General features: G+C 41.1%; 2 protein-coding genes across 6 annotated transcripts in view; one reads left to right on the top strand and one right to left on the bottom strand.

Annotated features, from left to right (window-relative positions):
- wasf1 (WASP family member 1) overlaps window positions 1-6,559 on the bottom strand; it is a 105,360-nt gene extending 98,801 nt beyond the window's left edge. The window contains exons 1-2 of one of the 5 annotated variants that reach the window (XM_084736977.1): window positions 6,435-6,559; window positions 6,052-6,290 (exon numbers count right to left, since the gene is read on the bottom strand). The gene's annotated coding sequence lies outside the window, so the exon portion shown is untranslated. The other 4 variants (XM_084736980.1, XM_084736976.1, XM_084736978.1 and 1 more) reach the window with 4 other exon arrangements.
- A 1,079-nt stretch (window positions 6,560-7,638) lies between these two features.
- Window positions 7,639-20,446, top strand: part of cdc40 (cell division cycle 40 homolog (S. cerevisiae)) — a 28,321-nt gene continuing 15,513 nt past the window's right edge. Inside the window, exons 1-11 of the mRNA XM_084737831.1 lie at window positions 7,639-7,862; window positions 8,240-8,326; window positions 8,451-8,580; window positions 8,683-8,769; window positions 8,912-9,051; window positions 9,710-9,806; window positions 10,456-10,595; window positions 12,392-12,466; window positions 12,828-12,873; window positions 14,838-14,939; window positions 18,236-18,351. Of these exons, the coding sequence (XP_084593957.1) occupies window positions 7,671-7,862; window positions 8,240-8,326; window positions 8,451-8,580; window positions 8,683-8,769; window positions 8,912-9,051; window positions 9,710-9,806; window positions 10,456-10,595; window positions 12,392-12,466; window positions 12,828-12,873; window positions 14,838-14,939; window positions 18,236-18,351 (1,212 nt within the window). The 5' untranslated portion in view covers window positions 7,639-7,670. The remainder of the gene's footprint in view (window positions 7,863-8,239; window positions 8,327-8,450; window positions 8,581-8,682; window positions 8,770-8,911; window positions 9,052-9,709; window positions 9,807-10,455; window positions 10,596-12,391; window positions 12,467-12,827; window positions 12,874-14,837; window positions 14,940-18,235; window positions 18,352-20,446) is intronic.

Genomic DNA, 20,446 nt, shown 5'->3' with positions numbered 1-20,446 from the left:
GACATTGTATACAGACAAATACACAGAGGCACACACGCCTATTGTCAGTGCTTCAGCCAACAGCTACTGAGGAGAACCCGGTCTCCAATTCACTCCTGGAGCAGATCAAGGCTTCATTGTGCAGAGAAAGGTATCAGACTACATTTACCATCCAAACATACACATGACACCAGGGGAGTGGCCTGAACAGTCCATAGTTTATCCCATTGTGTGGCTCATTTTGGCTTTCACCTGAGAGAATAAGCTAGGTCAGTCACAGGACACCGCGGTGCTGCGTTTCCCAAATACTGGCTGAGGAGTCAGAGTCAAGAGTCTGTTAACAGTATATATTTAAAGTCAATATTGCAGGGTTCAACATTTTTTCTCCTTCTTTTCTTCTGTTTTGGCAGAGTGTTATCAGCTCTGAACCACATTTAGACTGTAACGACACTAAAGTTCTCAGCCTAAACAAATACTTTTATTTTTAAAGCTGGAAAGCATGAGCACACACTTTCTATTCGCCAAGCTGCAACTGGCACATATAAAACACCACTAAAAGCAAGACGAATCCTTATCGGAGCCTAAAGTGATGTGGTGACAGACAAAACTCTTGCATGCATTCAAACACAGACAAAGCTGACATCACAGGTGTTGCAAGGACCTGCTGTACAGACATGGAAGCAAACAGACAAAAAGAAAACTACTTAAGTGACAGAGAAGAAGACGCCTGAAAAAACTGCAGGTGGTATTTTCAAATTGAGATAGGGAGAGAGGAGCAGGACAAAAAAAAATGATCGAAGAGAGCAGGTATGGAGACGAGGCTCGCTTCCTACGGTTGAGTAAAGGCAGCTCTATGCTCAGACGGGGCTTTTGTGTCTTTGCCCTGTTGGCAGAGGCAGAGACGCGGTCAGACAGGTCTATTTCAGAGATATCCTGTCAGCTCACTGAGAAACCCTGTCAACGCCCTCTCCTCCCCAGGGTGACAGTGAGTGAGTGAAACAAAGAGGCTGAGAGAGCCAGACTGGTAACAATAAGAGTGATGAGGAAGAATATGAGGTGGATAAAAGGTGACTGGCTACTACGAGGAGAGTGAGGAGGGGTAAAAGGTAGTAGAGATAATGCAGCACTTTTATGTTTGATATTGTACAGCTATACAGGTGGCAAATATTGATTTTCAAATCTTATGGATTATGGACCATCTACCGTATCACCTACAATAGATGGTGGTTGACACATCCCCAGTTTGGAGAAGCAGCTGGAGTCCTGGTATAGGAAGCTGAGCAATGTACTGCTGTGGAAGAAAAACAATAAATGTCAGATTAAGTGTGCGCTATATTTTTGAATATTTTCACCACTTTACCTGGCTGTTAGATAGCCTTTTCTGATGGGAAAACACTGTTATATAAGCCAAATATCGCTCACTCAACACCAACCAAACTTAATTGCCAAAATCAGTAATTTTACCTCACAGAACACAGGAGTTATTGGACTACTGCTGCCTCGATCTGTTAGTTTCATTGTGTGATTGTGTGACTTCGGTGAATATGAACCAACCTTTTGAAACACCAAAGTTGCACAATAACACAAACAAACTATCTGATCGAGGCAGCGGTAGACCAGCTGCTTCTATATTTTGTGAGGTAAAATTGCTAATTTTGCCAATGGAGTCTGGTTGATTTTGAAAGCGGCGTATTTGTCTTACATAACAGCGTTTTCCTGTCAGAAAAGGCTGTCAGGCGGAGAGGTAAAGCTGTGAAAATAGTGTTAATATAGCACAGACTTTATCTGATATTGATATTTTCTTTTGTAGACTTTTCTTCTTTAAGTGGCGACATGTTTTATTGTTGATCCTGTCCATGACAGTACATAGCTTCACTTCTGCGCTGGTGCCCTTCTCTGCTTCTCCAAACTGGGGGTGTGCCAACAACTGAACTGTGGGTAAAACACTGACAATGGATAAGTACTTCATACAATGCCACTTCAAATAATATAAACTCTCCCTCAAACTTCCATATGTTCAGAAATTTAAAAAAAAAGTAGCCTAAAAGAAAAGTTTTAGCAAACATTATATGCTGTGATAAGGTTAAGTTCACTAAACACAACTCCCATCCATGCAGTTGAGCATGCGAGAAAGAGAATTAAGACGGTGACCAGACAGACACAAACTGAAAAAGTGGCTTAAAAAAGAAAAAGGCAAAGAAATAAAGAAAAACAGTCACTGTAAACTCTGTCAGAGAGAGCAAAAAGTCACAGCCAAGAATGGACAGCTATATGGACAAAGCAGGGACGGAGGTGGTGGAGGCAGAGGCAGTGGGACACAAGGAGCACCAGTCAGACAGGCTAACTGAGCCCTGGTGTCCCTCTGTCAGGCCAGTTCAGACCGGGGACAGAAGCCGTATTATAGAGCTGTGGGCCTGGCCAAGAGGAAGAACAATAGCTGCTGTGTGCCGGAGCCTCTGGAGCATCCTAACAGCTGGGAGATAGGGAGGTCTGTCTGTGGCACGGAAAGGGGCGTTTCACATCGCGCGCACACATAAATTTTCCCTCTCTCTCCCTCTCTCTGCCTTTCCCAGAATCCCTAGCCCACCTTCTTCCCACCTCCTCCTCATGCCAGGCAGCCATCACTCATTTTGCTCTCGTCTCTTTTCTTTATTTCTCTCGCCACACGCTCTTTCGTTATGCCCCGTGTTATTGTGTGTGTCCCACCATCACCCCTAACCACCTCTGTGGAGGGAGACAAAGGAGAGCCACAGAAAGAGAGATATTCTTCGTGCTAGCATGAGAAAGCCAGAGACTGGCAGAGGATCAGAGCAATGTCAACAAATAAGAGAGGTCCAAAAGCCTCCGCGGGAGGCATGCCAAAGCTCTTCTATCACAGGGGCCTCCGAAACACAGAGAAAAACATGAGAACTGCAAACTGTGCAGGAATGTCATCCCTCGCAGCAAAGAGTTCACAAACAGCATCAGATAAAACCATAACAATATGTTCTGTTCTATTCTGGGAATACACCTGTAGGTGAGGCCATTCGTCGGGTAAACCGAGCACTATTAAATAGACTCATGTATCAAAGAGCAGGTTATATGGATATACTCTTCAACTTTCCTGCTCCTCACCTGTGTTTAATGTTTTCCTGCAGGCTAAAAAATACCGCGTGAAATATCAAAAGCCCAGGAGGTAACCCACTTGGGAAGAAATTCGCCTCAAACAAAACAATACGGCTGATTTTGGATAACGGAAGCGGGCGAACTCCATCCAGGGTGAATTTCATCACTGGTTCTGTAAATGTCACTGTGGGAGAGACGCTGCACAGAGAGCCGAAGCCCCTCCCCTTCCAGTGGACCACCATGGGTCCTAACTTTGGACAAAGTATGATAATATGAACCTGTTTGAATTATGCCACAATTTACTATGAACGTATGCTACACACCCAACAAGTCTACACACCCAACAGTCGCATAAGTGACATTGTGACTTTCTCCCTTCCAAAAGCTAACGTTAGCTGCTGATGCTATGATGCCTGTGTGTTTTTGGGACTCTCTAAAAATGCGTGCTTTGGGTTGTCAAGACAGTGAAACCGCCACATAAAAAGTTGTTTATCAACCTAAACTTTACCTTGACCCCAAGACTAAACATATAAGAGACGTCATGCCAGATTGTAGCTTCAAGCAGAGATTTTTTTTTTGTCATCATCTGTGTACAAAAATATAAGCTTAGATTTTGGCTCTTTGTGCTGCTGAGATGGCTGCAGCTGCAACTAACATTAGACTTCCCTCCAGATTTTCAAATGACTTTTACCTGACTGTAGATATAACTAAATCAGGGGCGTAGTGGTAAATACAGAGGTGGGTAAATGTGTGTGTTTGCATACCGGGATGCATCACACAAGCAACGGGCCTTGCTCGTTCTGTCACCTCTCGGCCGACAAAAGTCGCTGGATAAAGCACATCAGGTGGGATAACATTAAAAGGGACAGCAATGTTGCTGCAGTTTCACGCCAAGACTTTGTGTGTCTGTTATGTCATGTGGGAAACTTTAAATCCAGCCAGTATGGCAAATGTTTCGAGTACATTCAGTCTGTGTTCCCTGTGAGCTGTTGTGAAACTTGGCCTATAGCTTCCACTCATGTCAGTCATGTGATAGTTCGGATTCCACGGCTGCAGACGGGTAAATATAACAGCTGCAAGAGCCCTCAGAATATTTTGTCCCAGGAGTCAGAGCTGCTTTCACAATACACCCTATATACTGTGGGCTATATTTTCTCCATAAATAATGTAGACATCTGGAAAGCATACACATTTGGTGCAGATTCCATATATAAAAATGTTCTAATGTGACTTCTAATAAAATCAGGGAATAACGTCTCTATGTGTTTGACCATATCACGATCCAGACAGTGTAAGTGTGTAGAGCTGCGCAGCTAATTTTGCTTAAAAATCAGTCTTTTCTGTTTGTTTTTATTGATACGGTGTCTAGACTTAAAGGTAGAATTGGATGAATTTGTCTGAGCTGTTTGTCAATGCACCAGAAAGATAAATGATTCTTCAGTCTCATTCCCAGGACATCAAATACTGATATTTTGGGTTAGTAAAGCATCCTGAGTACATAAAATAATGAGAAAATAAGGATATCCAGGCAGAGGGCAGGGTCTCTGCAGGTACAGACACCACCACACACTAGTGGGTCATAAGTGAAAACTGAAAGGGATTGTGTTTATGAGTCTATACATTGTTTTAAAGTCACCACAAACAACTAATCGATTCATCAAGAAAATAATCAACAGTTAAATTAATCTTTGGTTGCAACCCCACACTTAAATCTATTCCTCTTGATCTGATCTGACGAGAGGAAAGCAATTCTTTAATCTCAGTATAAAGCAAACAAATAAGTAAAATCCCTCAGCACATACACATTACAGGCAGTCACCACAACATCTACGCTCCACTTAGCCCCGGTTTGTGTCTCTCGTGTATTATCATTACATTTGAATGTAATTTTAATACATCAGAGGCACACACTGCCCCCACTAATCTACTGTCAAGAGCTGCAGGCACAGCAGCCCATATGGACTTTTATCAATGGCTCTGCAGCCGATCCTTCATTCATCACCAACCATAGATATTTCCACTACAGACTGCTCTTGTTTTACTACTAAAATATGTTGCTTGCGGCAACATCTGCATCATGAGACTGTATCCTGTGCAGGCTGCAGGAAATATGGTCAGTTTAATGTAAGCCCTGTACCTTACAGCACTACATGAGCTGGCATCATGCAACGCAAAGAATATCCTCAAGCTGATATAAAGTCACCAAACCACACTGTTCCTCTCCTCGTGCCCACTTTTTTCTTTTCTTTTTTTTTTTTTTTTACTGGACTTGAAGTAGTACAAAGAAGGTTTCAGATTTCACAAAGCATGATTTTCACTGGGCTGAAGGAGGCTACCATCCCCCATGACTGCAAACCAAGCTGGCTGGAATAGACCCCAGCCCCTATCCCTCCTCTCTGTGAGTCAAGTCAATGCAATTCTTAATGGGAAAATTAAATCACAGCGGTTCGCCAAATCATACTGTATCAACCTGAAACTATGCAACCAAAGGACGGATATTAAAAAAACGTGCACGATGAAAGATGTGGCATTTTTTTATGGCGTTAGATAATTTGCTCTGTATTGCAAATATTTGCTCTCCCGGTTTCTCACCAGCATGACAGTCAGAGGACTGGATATGTCAAGACGCTGCTGCTGCTGCTGCTGCTGCCGCTGCTGCAGATGTGCAGCTTTGCCATTTATCATCTATCAAGCAGTCCTGTTACAGATTTGTTCACTAATAAACACATTATTTGTACTTTTTAAAGGTTTTTTGACCACTTTTGAGCGCGATCGTTGACAGCATCGCCACATTAGTCACCTGTGTTCAGGGTTAATGTACTAGTCAGTGATGGTCAACCAGTGTTGAATTACCAGTTAGTGAAGCAGCCACAGTGCAGTTTGTTGCTGCAATAACGATCACGTAAAAGTCGCATTTTAAAGTTAAAAAACGTGACTTCAGCAGAGAGTAGCGCTAGGGATAATTACCTGATACGTTTGTTTAAATTCCTCTTATTTTCTTTCCATCCTCACTGAGCAGCAGAGCTCGCCACCGTGTCCAAGAATTTAAATCCCCGGGTCGGATCCATGCTTGTACCGTCTGTGTTATTACAAGTACTCTCCTGCTGGAAGAGGCGGCGGCGGAGAACAATCCAGCCACCCGTTTTCCGAGAGGGAACCTCGGGGTAGATGTCGGCGAAATTGACGTTAAACCGGGTCCGGTGAAGCTAAGAACAGGTTTTGCAACAAAAAAAGATATCCGTCAGTTTAACCCAAATGCGAAAGACGTGTTATTTCCAAAGTAACGAGTTTGAAATGACCCTCGTTCGCTGGAAAATGTCCCCGTTATGATCTGTGATAATGGTACTTACCACTCTATTGTTGGGGCGCGAGAAAGAAGCTCCATGCAACTGCTGCTGCGCTCGTGGGAGGCTCGCGGGATAACGTGCGTGTCGGTTTGTATGAGGGACAAAACAAGACAAAACAGAAAATAAATAATAAATGCAGAAGAAATAATTAAATACACAAATAAATCATAAATAAATACATCCTGGCAGTGAAAAATACTATTTCTGTGTTGTATATTAATTTATTTATTTAGATGTACCTCTACACTGAAATACAGATATAAATATGTAAATAAATGTGGAAATGCATAAAGAAAGAAATGAATAAATGTAAACATAAATGAACAAATGCAAAAATACAGAAATTTCATTTTCCATTACCTATGTTATTTGTTTGTTTGTTTGTTTGTTTGATTGTTTGTTTATGCTTATGGCCGTGGTGCTTCCATGTTGACAAAAGATGTAAGGGTGCCCCTATGGTAGATAGCACATGACAGAGTGCCCTCTATAGTGCCCAGCCGACAAACAATTATAACATGCCCTCTATACTTCCAGTGGATAAAATATGATAAAATGCTCTCTAGACGGTCATTTGAGTGGATACAATATCATAATAGCCCTCCAGTGAGCCATTTGTATAGAAAAAAAATACATTAAAATGCCCTCCAGTGTGCCCTTCCAATATGCCTTTCTATGCCCTTCCAGTGGACGAAACATGAAAACATGCTATCCCTAGAGAAAACACAATGCAAGTTTCTCACTATAATGACTGACTGGATCTTCTTTTTTTCATCACATTTAGGAAATGGGCTTCCATGGTAATTTCTACAAAATGTCAGAAAAGAGGGAAAAATTAAGAAGAGATTTTCCTGGCATTGACATCATCAACAAAAAGAGAAAAAAGCAGATTGTCAGATTTTCAAAGCCAGAAAATGTTTTGCATTTTTACATAATAAATTATTAAATGGCCAATAAGCAAAAGTTGTCAATTATTTTTTAGATATATTAGTTATATTTAATTTAACAATTGTTTCTGCTCTGGCATTGTTTATGACATTATTGCACAATATGGATAATCTTGATTGCAGAAAAAAAATGTTTCACTGCAGTTTCTTCTTGTTCATGTCAATTTTCAGCTTATGTATTCAATTTCCGTCCTTTTTTTGGCATTTATTCGTCTTTTTCTTTCCTTTTCTTTTTTTTAGTTCGTCACAGCGGAAGTACCGCCCTCCTCCTTCCGGCGAATTCACAACATCCAAGATGTCTGCCGCCATAGCTTCCCTCGTTTCGTACGGCAGCGATTCCGATTCAGAAAATGAGTCGGAAACCAATACAAGTGGGGAGAAAGTGGACCCAGTGAGTCCGGACGCTACAGCTCACCTTAAACCGCTGCAGTCTGGACGCACGATGTCTTTGGCGGTTCTCAATTCTGCTCCCGAGGTCGCCGTTAAGGTAAGCTAATCAAGCTAGCTAACGTTAGCTTAACGTTATAATGGATTGATCAAGTTATATACTATCTGCTTACGTCAGCTAAGTATTGCACTGTACAGAAATATAAAAATTAGATGTACGATTTCAGCGAACATAATTCCGGAAAAGTAGTTATTAATGCGTAAGTCTTTATTAACTATTGTTGTTAGCGCCTTACAAAATATAACTAGCTGTTAGCGCGAAACGTCAACCAGGAGGATAGAAGCTATATTTTATTGTTTAACATGATGTTATGCCAAAGATAGCGCCCTAGATACTAGGATTTTTTCTATCTAACGTTTGATACACCCAATCAGTTAGTCAGAGACGCTTTGCTGATTTGTACATCCTCATTTTAGGAGGCTGTTGAGACTGGCACACACCTGGACCCTTCACTGAAAGAAGTCGCTTACAATCCCACTTATGAAACCATGTTTGCACCAGAGGTAAGATTTTCACTTAAAATCTATAAATTAAACAGAAGCCCTATGCAAAAAGATTTGATTCTTGGGAGAGTCTATTAACGTTTTATTGTAGTATTAGAAAGGATTTTGTGTTGCTTCTTCTCAGTTTGGGCCAGTGAACCCATTCAAAAGCCAGCAGATGGCTGCCCCCAGAAATATGTTATCTGGCTACGCAGAACCTGCTCACCTCAACGACTTCATGTTTGAACAGCAGAGAAGAACCTTCTCCACATATGGTAAGATCACCTGTGAGCTGGGATTAAATGAAGTGATCAATGTGTATTGACCCTGTTTGAATTTGAATGACCTTTTTCCTACTCTCTCCACTCTTCTAATAGGTTACGCTTTAGATCCATCTGTTGACACACACCAGGTCTCCTCTAATGCGTACATTGGTGCAGTAGATGAGGCTGAGAAAAATAAGGGTAATTATTTATCACACTGTATCGCTTAGATCTCTGTCTATGTCTAATTGTACAAATTAGAATTTATTTAGAACGTTTTCTGTTGTATGAAATATCATTTACAGAGATTCAGAATCTTAAGGTCAAGTTGTTCTTCTTCCAGGGTTAACTGTGTTTGAGAGTGGACATAAGAAGTCAGAGAAAAGGAAAAAAGTCAAAGGTGGAGATGCTGAAGAGATTGACAGCTTCCTTGGACCATGGGCAAAATATGTGGACGAGAAAGATGTGGCCAAACCGTCAGAGGTAATGCTGTTTTTCCTGTTTGAAAACTAGTCACCAATCACTTTAATTGTTCGTGATATTCTGCAGTGCTGTTTTCCTGTGATACTCCAGCAGTGTTTTCTGGACTTAAGGAGTAGATAATGACTGAATTTTCATTTTTGGGTGAACTATCCCTTTGATGTAAGGCGTGAAAATAAAGCAAACCTTCTTATGTTACTCTAGTCTGTGGTTGATGAGTTTTAGTATTTCTTACAGAGTTAAATCTTCAAAATAAGTGCTGTTGTATTTATGCCTTCAAAAAGCTTAATTTTTGTGTTGTCAGTGTTTGCGTTAGAAAATATAATATAGGGTTTCATTCAGTGATTGCATGAATATGCCCAGCTTAAAACAACTCACCTGCAGTACTCAACTCTGGCCTTTTGAGAGGCATCGTGTGGGTATGAATTCTCTGTAAAAGCTTTGTAATGTTGTGGTTTATTGCACTTTTATAGATGAGACACACACAGTAGTGGGTCACCTGCTGCTTACCAGTGGCCGTGTGACCTCACCCACCCACACAACCCTCTAAAACTAAAAAGAGCAGGCCTGCTTATGTCTGTCCTAAATTTGCTCAGTCGCTCTTCAGCGCCGTTTCCCAGAACAAATGTGTTTGCTAATTGTGATGAATTTTATTTTCCAGGAAGAGCAGAAAGAGCTGGATGAGATCACAGCCAAGAGGCAGAAGAAAGGACGTAACGAGGAGGAGGCGCCGGCAGAGGAGAAGACCATTCTTCATGGTACTGTGGGCCGCTCTAATTGACACGTTTGACAAGCACTCAGTGATTTACTGATTTATTTTTACCTTTTAAATCATAGTTTGTATTGTGAGTGGAGTGAACACAGTATTTCTTTTGTCGCTGAACCTTCATTCTTAAAAATTTAGATTAAAAGTTGGGTTGAGTTTGATCTTAACACACGATCTTCTGCTGCAGATGAAGTTTGCCCAGTTAACATAAGATTCTAGATGATCAGATTTCTGTTTTAAAGACTTTTTGTCCATGTGTCCAGTTTTGATATTGTGTATAGAGGGTAGCTGATGATTATTTTGATTATCGATTAATATGCCAATCATTTTCACAATTAAGTGTTAAGTGTTTTAATTGTAATGTCTTCAAATTGCTTCCTTTGTCCGACAAACAGTCCACAATCCTTAATTTATACTCGTAAATTATGAAGAAAAATAGCAAATCCTTAAGAAGCAAGAACCAGTAAGTGTTTGACATTTTTGAATGAAAAATGACAGAAACGATTAACTGATTATTAAAATAGTTGGGAACTAATTGTTGCAGCTCTAGCTGACAGACCAGTCTTCTCTAAAACAAGTATCCAAACGCTACGGGCCATTTTTTCACATGATAACTTGTGTCTTCTTGTTCTCCCCCACAGTTAAAGACATGTATGATTACCAGGGCAGGTCCTACCTCCACATCCCACAGGATGTGGGCATCAACCTTCGATCTGCAGATGCTCCAGACAAGTGTTACCTGCCAAAGAAACAGATTCATGTCTGGTCTGGACACACTAAGGTCAGTGGGAAGAGACTTTTTGTCTTTGAATTATCCCTTTATTTACCAGTTAATGCATTTTGCAGCTGTATTTTCTCTGCAGGCTTTGCTGGTGGTAAGTTGTAGTATTGCAGTGTTGTTTTAATATAATTGTGAAATGTCACATAGTTGTCCGTGTATAAGTAGAGAGGAAATTCCATTATGCGGTCCATGTTAGAGTTTTTGAGCCAGTCGGTAAAAACTTCCTGGGTATGTTTGAATAAAATGATAACATGGTCGTATACCAGCCGCTTGTTCCTAACGTATCTGAGATAATTCTGTCTCATTCAAAACACCGTCTTTATAATTCAAATATGAAGGGAAACACTGGGTTATTCCAAGAAAGATCTGATTCAAGCTTTAGATCTGCCAATGTGCTTCAGGGAGGGAGAAATCACTCAAGTTTTAAATTGGCTTCTATTCGCTTTGTGCAGGAAGTTACAGCCTTCAGAGTCTAATTTGAAATACAAAGGGGTTTGAAAAGATAATAAGCATGAGGAAGTGCTGATGTCGAGATAATAGATGGAGGGTGGCCCACTCGGTGTCACCAAAGTTTTGTGACTTCTTTTTTGGAGAAAGTTTGGTAACTAGAAAGTCATCAGAATTTCTGTGACTGCTACAGAGGCAGCATGGTCTGCACACACACTCTTATCTGCTCTGGTGCAGTTAGCGCTGTGATTCAGCGGGTGTTTCCCCTTATAGAAGTGCTTTAAAATCAATAGACTGGCCATGTCCAAATTAAGGCAAGAGCATGAACAGTCACAGTACTGAAATTTTTAGATGTTTTGCAGTCTTTTCCTTAACAGTTCATTGGGCCTTTGACTATGAATGTTAATGATTAATCAATTAATCGCTGCTAATTGATTAAAAACCTATTAACCACTAATTAATCAAGAGTCTAGAAATGTCTGTAATTCTGCCTTATTTGCCATTGTTTTATCGGATGAAACCATTTGTTAAATTAGGAAACTTTAACTTAAAATGAGGAAAAAAAAGTGAGAAAAAATGAAAATGGAAAAAAAAAAGTTTTTGTAGCTAGTCGGTTAAGGAAAATGCACCAAATTTGCAACGCTGCCTTTGACTTGCCTTGATTCTCAAACTATGGTGCGAGTAGTGGAGCAGGAATCTCCTAAAAATTTCAAAATGAAATAAATTTACTTGAAAACATAAGTAAAGCCTGCTATCCAGTCATGGTCATGCATGTAGCACGTGCATACGTCATCCAAAATTACTTATGATCTTAATTGTGATGGCAGTGTGGCTGTTGCTGACAACAGTAAACAGTAAATAATCATCTTTTTAGGAATAAACCTGTACCCTGTGTACAATGTCTGCAGCTGAATAGGATAAGCCTACACTACTGTATTTTAACGTCAGTCATAATGGTGGTAGCTTGATATTTTCTGAGGTGGTGGTCAATAGTGAATGTAACACCAGAGGTAAAATAAGAACAACTACTCCAAAAGATGGACATAAGCAGTCATATAACCCACAGCCATGAAGCGATTGGTATGGTCTAAGCAGACACACATGGATATCTAAGATGTAAAAATGTGCAGAGCTGTAGCTTTATAACATTACACAGTACAGCCAAATGTGATCTCACAACATTTGGGATATCTTTACAAACATCACACATTTTGCATGCTGTAAAAAAAAGGCGTGTTTGTTCCTGCAGTAAGAGCTTAGGGACTGTGCTTCACTTTCTCTCTCAGCCTCCCGTTGATACAAAGAAATATGGTCAGACTCAGTTTCTCCTCTCTCTGTGTATTTTCCAGGGTGTCAGTGCTATCCGACTGTTTCCCAGCTCTGGTCATCTACTGCTCTCCTGCTCCATGGACTGTAAGATCAAGGTAAATAATCACAGCGTGATACACAAGCTCATGAATGAATTATACACACACACACACAAACACTTTGCTCTGTGTTAATCAAAGATGCAGTTTATGTGTTTGAAACTTTCATGATCAAAGCTTACCTCTTGCAGTCAGCCTGATGCACTGTATTGTAAAACACTACAAAGCATGAAACAAGATATTTTCATGCCAGGGCGGCTGTAAACAAGGCTGGTTTGGTTGGCTAGCTTGCTTATTAAACCTGATACTTTGTTTGTTTTATAACACAACAATTCTGTTTTCATTTGATTTGTCTCTGCTGTCTTAATTTAATCTTGTGTCGGGGCTCACTTGTAGTTTCATCTGCTTCTCTCCACAGCTCTGGGAGGTTTACAACGAGAGGAGATGTATACGGACGTTTATTGGTAAGCGATCTTAAAATTTTATGTGGTCAACTTTTCTAAATGTTAATAAGTCATGGTATGAAATGGTAACAGAATATTAGGAAACTCGCTACCGAAGGACAGCACTTTATAAACAACAATGGATCATCAGCAAACATGCTGACATGAAATATGCTGGAGGTCTGAAATGCATGCAGCCTTTTGGGAAATGCACAGCAGTGACAGACTGTGAGCTCAGCGTTACTGGAACACTAATGACACGTCTGCTGAGCGCTGACAGAAAGTGCGGGGGGGTTATTTATTTATTTATTTATTTATTTATTTTGGAATAGATGGGGTCTGGAGGAGGGTGTAGGCTAATGGTGTGCAGGTCACCCTTCCCAGAGACGGCAACACCGTCTGAATAGAGATTGTTTGCAGTCGAGGTTCTGCTTGTCAGCTCCTTCACAGAATATGCATAATTCAGCAGGCCAGGGGCCGAGGGGAGCGAGGGGCAGGGGAGGACACAAGACACAGAGAGGCGTTGGCGCACGGGAGGAGAGAACACAGTTTAGGAGTGAACAAAGTGACAGAGAGTGACTGACTGAGGGACAGAGCTGCGGATGATGATGTTAATTTTTTTTTTTTCATCAGAGGAGTGTTAGAAATATACAGCCATGTTGTGGAGAGCATATTAGATCACCACTTTGTTGTCATCACTTCTGAGCTCATCATCATCATCATCATCATCATCAGGCTGTCTGGTATATTGTTTTTTTTTTTTTCCTACATCATTACTGGTATAATAAATTATTCTCAGAGCTTTCCATAAGTGCTGGCTGCTGGCCAAACAACAGACTACTCAATTAAGTCCAGCCGGCTACTTTATTAGGCTTTTATATCAATTTTTGATTCTAAAAAATAGGTTTGATTAACAATTTGTGATTCACGATGCTGTACATTTTACAACCACAGGCGTCTGCTTTATAACCTGTGTTAAAGTTTTGTAATTTCTAGGTTTTTCTGACTTACCTATTTTCAGAAAGACCTTCTTGTGTAAAATGAGGATTTCTTCATTGGTTTTCAGTTTTAATTCTTCATTGTTAACGTATTCCTCCTACTAAAAAGATTGCTTAATGTTGCGTATTATCTCTAATTAAACTGCACACTGTAATAGGAAACTGCACAACATTGTTGTTTGTCAGTACATGTAGCTTGTCAGAATTAGCAAGCAAGAAAGAAAGTTAGGAATATGTTAGCTTGGGGGACGTACATGAATGAGCATGCATATCACTGTTTATGTATTTTCATGTTTGGATGCCATCTGTGTCAGCGCGTATATTTGATGACACGTGAACTGTGCTGTCAGTAGTTTGCTTATTGTTTTTTTTTTCCTGTACACACACACACACACACACACACACACACCATCAAGGCTTTCTGCAGCAGCGACGTCGCCTTTGGTACGCCAGCAAGCCGGGTTAGAGCAAGCGAGCAGGCAGGCGCTTAGCCTCAGTGGGCTCTGTTATCGCCGTGGAAACAGTGTAGCCCCGATAAAAGCCAGTTTTAACAAGGGAGGCGTCTGCGTTCTCGCAGCCCACAGGGACCTCACCTACACTGAGAGAAAGAGCCAAAGGGTTGCACAGATTGGGATGAGGACGAGAATAAGAGAAGGTGGAGAACAGTTGAAAAGACAGATGGAGCATGTAATTTTTTTTTTTTTTCCTCTTTCTCCTCCTCACTCCTCTCCAAGCTCATTTAAAGATTCCGTTTCCCTCGTCTCCCTCAGCCCACATCATCTTTCTTCCTCAGCATCCCTTATTTCCCTTAACCAGATTTCACATTCCTCAAATGAATTGGGTATCAAAGGAAAGCAGCTGGGGACGGGAGGGGGGGACCTGGTAACAAGACTGGGGAACATTTGAGTGAGTTTGTCTATGCGTATATTTATTTATTTATTTGTTTGTTTGTAATATGTGTGTGTAAATTTCCTCTGCTCATGCCAGGCCACAGCAAAGCAGTGCGAGACATTTGCTTCAACAACACTGGGACCCAGTTCCTCAGCGCTGCCTATGACCGCTACCTCAAACTCTGGGACTCTGAGACAGGTAGGCTCTCCCACTCACATGTCAACACACTTTTTTTTATTGTTCCCACAGACACTTGTGGTTCTACTTGGTTTTACTGAATCAAGGGAGGTGTAGTCCACGTGAATATCTCACTTGAATGCCTCTGTATTTTAACCATAAATATTCTGTGAGTCAAAATCCTATTTCAGCAGCACTCTTGGACATAATAACATACTCTACCAGCAATTTGATCTAACTTTGATCTCGCAAGCCATCAGATAATTGACTAGTTTGACAGTGCAGGCCGCAGCTTCCTTGTGTAATTGACCCTTTGCTAAGCCCTGCTTTCCTCACTTCCTGTTCGCACGCCTGTCAAGATTTTCATTCTCGCCCTGCACACATGCCCTTCACAGTGATAAGATTTAACAGACTGGCAGATTTAACACTGAAAGCCTGAGTCTGTGATTCCACAGAGAAGTAAACAAAAGCAGCTTCTCATTACTTGTTGATGACCGTGGATTTTGTTGGCTAAAATGATGACTCTCACTAGCAGGTTTCATAAGTGCAGCTAATGTTAATGCTTGAGCTCCTTCAGTCAGCTGAGAATTTTAAAACAAGAACTCTGTGAAAGTGTCTTCAATATGTAAGGTTACTTAGCGGCGGCGTACAACATGGTATAATGTTAATGCTAAAAGATGAGGTGTAAGCTAGCTTACATCCCAAGCAAACACTGGTTGGAAGGTGAAATACTACACATATATGTATATGATAGATGACAAAAATACATTTATTAATATTGTAGAAGGATGCATATATCAGATTAAGTGCAGCAGACTTTGAGGCGGTCACTCAGCCAGACCAACCGGACTGTGTTCGCCCCCAGGAAGAGAGCTGGCTAACCCGACAATGGTTCTGCACCAGTCCACATCCTCCCCCTCAAACCCCTCAGATAAGAAATCCCAGTACAACCCCTGGGAATGAGCCATGAGTTGGGCAAATGCAGTGGTATCTGACACAAGTTTGGCTGGAGGTAACGTCACTGCAGCTGGTAAGCTAGCATTAGAGCAGATAAAGAGAAACTTTAATCCATTTCTCATGTGTGCTCTTGTGTTCCATGTTGTTGAAAGACCACAAAAACACACCACACCATCTCAACATGTAGAGAATTGCGACCCTTGACAGGTTGCTAAGCTATGATAGGAGAGTTGCTGTTTGAGGGACTTGGCAAAGGGTCAATTGCTTGAGTTGAACATTTCTTTGCAGAACATGCAAGAATATCTCTGAAAGGTCAAAAGCGCATTTCAGCCAGTTTGTTACTCATTCATGTTTTACACTGAATATTTAGGTGCACGCCCACTTTCTCTCTGTTTGACAGCTGATTAGCCATTTAAATCCTATTTTCTTTCATATGGATGACAAGATTTGTAGGCTAAGACCCTGGTGTCTGCAGGACTACAGTACCTCATTATAATACTGTTATCTTACACATTTTTCCCTTTTCAAAAAATTGCACCTCTGGTTCTGCTATTTGGATATTGCCCTCGTCCATATTGCGATTTCGATAATTTTGCGATTAAGTGTGCAGCCCTGATCAATACTGAATATTTGAAATGCTCTCCACTAATCATTTTCTCAGTAGTGATACTCTGGTACCAGCTGTACTTCCTCGTTCTTTCTTCTGTCTGAGAGCGAGCTGACATACACACCGCTTCTGTGCCCACATAGTCCCACCTCCTCTCAGTTACTCACACTGCTGTCGTCTTCTTCTTCTCACTCATCCTGTTTGCTGGTTGTCTGTTGTCATGTTATAGCCTTGTTTCATTACATTACTTTTCTTTAAAATCTAAAATTTTATCCTTTTAATATTGAATCAGTTTTTCTCTGTGGTATTGAAAGTGGTATCGAGTATTGACATTTTTCAAAATATTGTATCACACTTTGAAATTCCAGTATCATGACAACACTAGTCTTTAGTAAACAGAATATTTTTGGCATTTGAACTGTTTGTCAGACAAAACAAGCAACCACAAATATGCATTTGGACTTTTTTCACTGTTTTCTGACAGGAACCTGCAGATTGATTAATAATGAAAACAACTGTGCGTTGCCTCAGTTTAACTACAGCTGCAACAATTAGTTGATGATGCGTCTAACTAGAATCTATTTTGATAGTAGATTTATCATTTTTCAAACATTTGCTGGTTCCAGATTCTTCAGTATTAGGTTTTATTGCTTTTCTTTGTCATTTATAATAAATAAATAATAACAACATAATAATGATGTTTGTTGGACAGCAGAACAGACAGAAGAACTGAACACAAGAATCTGAAGGCGTCACTTTGCGCTCTTGGAAATTGTGATGAGCATTTTTCACAGTGCTTTGATATTTTGTAGACTAAACAGTTACATGTGAAAATAAACATTAGCTTAATAGATAATGAAAATAATTGCCAACTGCAGCCCTAAATTCAACAGTGCCCAAATAGACCTAACATGATGTCTTATCTATTAAAAAAAGTTCCACAGAACTACACAGTGTCCTCAGAAATGTTATCAGCACCTCTGTCACAGAGCTGACAAAAACAGATTGAGAGCTGACATTTAATATCTTTTTTTTGTTGTTAATGCTGCCCAGTTCTCATATTCATATTAGTATTGGGGATTAGCAAGCGATCTCCTTTATAGGTGTCTGTTTGAACTGTTTACAAAATATAGGGTGCCTCGTCTCACTGGTGCCAGATGGTTCCTCGCTGTCTTTTCCCACAATTTCCACCCCTCTCAACTTCAGAGTGCCAGTCCAGCAGAGGGCAGAAAAGAGTTAAATCCCCCACTTGTTGTCAACAGGATCCCATTTCAAGCCACATCATCCAAATACTGAGACACTCTTAGAGATGAGTCACTACACTGTTAGGACTTGTTAAATGAAACGGGTTCTATCTTTTTTTTCTATCAGGATGCGTAGGATTTTACTATTTTATTCCAGATTAGTCCCAGAGGCAGTTAAACATCGGCTGTAATACAGACATTATATTGGTTAAAAGCCGTCTTTCTTATCTTAAGGGCCTCTTGGTGTTACAGTCGGTTTAATTTTGTGTTCTCTCGGTTCGTGGTAGCAGCGTCATTCCTGTGGTGATTCACCTCTGCTGAATGAACACAAAGAAACACGGAATTTTCTGTGTTGCAGCTGAGCTGACGCTGCCTGCAGGGACGGAGCATACAGCACCGAAAGTTGCTGTCTGTGTCCTTAAATTTTAAACAACTTGAGCGTGCTGCGGATGATTCTGGAGCTTTGACTTTCAATTGTGCCCCCTGACTCCCCTTCCCTCTCTCCACAGGTCAATGTATCTCCCGCTTCACCAACAGGAAGGTACCGTACTGCGTCAAGTTCAACCCAGACGAGGACAAACAGAACCTCTTTGTGGCCGGGATGTCAGATAAGAAGATTGTTCAGGTAAAGTCGACATGCGCCGCATTGCGAGCGATTCGATTAAGCTCCCACCGCCACTTCATGTGCCTTTCTCAGTCGACCAAGCAGATGCACACAAGAATCTCTGCGTATGCTCCCCCTGTGCCCACAGGAGCATGAAATACACTCCTGTCTCATCTTCCAGCAGTAGTACATGTTTTTGTGCGTGCGCGTGGCTCGAGGTTTCAATGGCTGACAGGACTGGAGCAAGTCATTAATCACAGGCGGCGTTAAGGGTGGAAGAGAGGCGAAGGGAAGAGAACAATCTGCAATCCAAGTAGGAAATCCTTAACAATGATATCATATAATCAGATAAACCGTTTTTAGAACAAGTAACCCTGAACCTCTGCAGATGGAAACAGCATGCTGAGATGATGATTTTATTTCCCACAATTCATAAGTATTGAGTTTGGGACTAACTAATATGGAACTGGCGACTGCTGTGGCCGGATGTGTATGTTTATGGTTCTCTATGTGAATGCAGTTGCTTAAGAACACCTTGAGGGAATTTCTTGAAACTTGGCCCAAATGTCCAACCAGACTCAAGGATGAATTGATTAGATTTTGGAGGTCAAAGTTCGTTACACACATCTAATAGAAAAATATTGTTCTTTACCTTTTTTGGGCCAGCGCCCTGCTGTCTGTCATCCAGGTCCCACCCCTCCTCCCCATCAAATAAAATGTTGCAATATAATAAGAGATTTGATTTAACTGGACAGTTGGAATACCATTATTAGGGGGCCAAGCCCGCGGGGGCTGGGGAACGCGTATGCAAGCATACGCGTTTCCCAGTACCAGCGGTGCTGGGAACCCTATTGTAATTGTTCAGATTTTTATTATTATTCATCATCTTTTCTATTTTTATTCTTCCGTTGATAAAAGTCATGCTGCAGCCTAAACCGTGCAAGTTTGGACGATGAAAATTTGAGGGCTGGCCCAGACCCCTGCAGGGACCTCAGACGCTAAAAACTGCACATGTCCGCCAGCAGGGGGCGCTATAAGCAAGGATAACGTGTTTTGGCCTATAACTCCCACACCGTATGTCGCACATTCAAAAACCTTATATCCCCCAATTCCTTGAATGGAGCTGAGTCACTTTGTAATTGGCCACGCCCACTTCCGCCTAAATAATTTTTTCGCAAAATTGCGAAAACTGGCAAACCTGCTTTTTCGAACTCCTCCTAGGGATTTTGTTCGATCTGCACGAAAATTGGCCCAGACACTCTTCTGCTCCTCATGAGCTAAAGTTATCAAAAGATTTGTTTTGGGTTGAAAATTCCGCGAATTATTAACGAACAAATTTCCGTAGCTAGCCGTAAAAATGGAAAATCTTGCATATCTCGGTCAAAGTAAATGCTATCGACACCAAATCAGAGATCCTTGGTTGGCATGACAGTGGGAGCCTATGAGCTGAATTTGGCGAATGTTGGCCCATAGGGGGCGCTAGAGATATGGGAAGTTTATATCTCTAGAACGGCTGCACCGATTTCTACGAAATTTGGTCCGTACGACGTAGGGCCGGTCCTGAGGCCATATCTTCAAGGGGGTCATGACAGGTCGATGTGGGCGGGGCTTATTACAAGATAAACAAAAAAAAATAATTTCTGCCAAAGTATAATACTTAGGGTTTTGAAATTTTATGGCTACATGTAGAATAGGACTCAGATCCCGCCTACCGAAAATCGCGTTCGTGCTCCACTAGGTGGCGCTATAACGCATTTTTGCCTATAACTTCCACATTTTAAATGACATGTTGAAAAATCTTATATTGCCGTATTCCCCGAATAGGGCTGGATCTTCTGACGTAGGCCCCGCCCACTTTCGCCGAAAATTCCCGTCGCTAAGTCGCCGCGTGTCCGAAACCTACTTTTTCGAACTCCTCCTACAGTTTAAGCGCCATCTGCGCCAAACTTTGCACATACGATGTCTAGATGTGTCTGATCTAAAGTTATCAAAGGAATCGTTGAACGACAAAAAATTCGCTAATTATAACCGAACGATTTTTTGGCTAGCTCAAAAAACGCATGTTGTGTCATATTTCGGTCAAACTAAAGTCTTTTGACTTCAAACTTTACACGCT

The sequence above is a fragment of the Lutjanus erythropterus genome, chromosome 15, assembly GCF_056507025.1.
Source record: "Lutjanus erythropterus isolate fLutEry1 chromosome 15, fLutEry1.hap2, whole genome shotgun sequence".
Taxonomy (NCBI): Eukaryota; Metazoa; Chordata; class Actinopteri; order Lutjaniformes; family Lutjanidae; genus Lutjanus; species Lutjanus erythropterus.
Note: the sequence above shows the minus strand (reverse complement) of the source record. Positions and strands in the feature narration are given on the sequence as shown.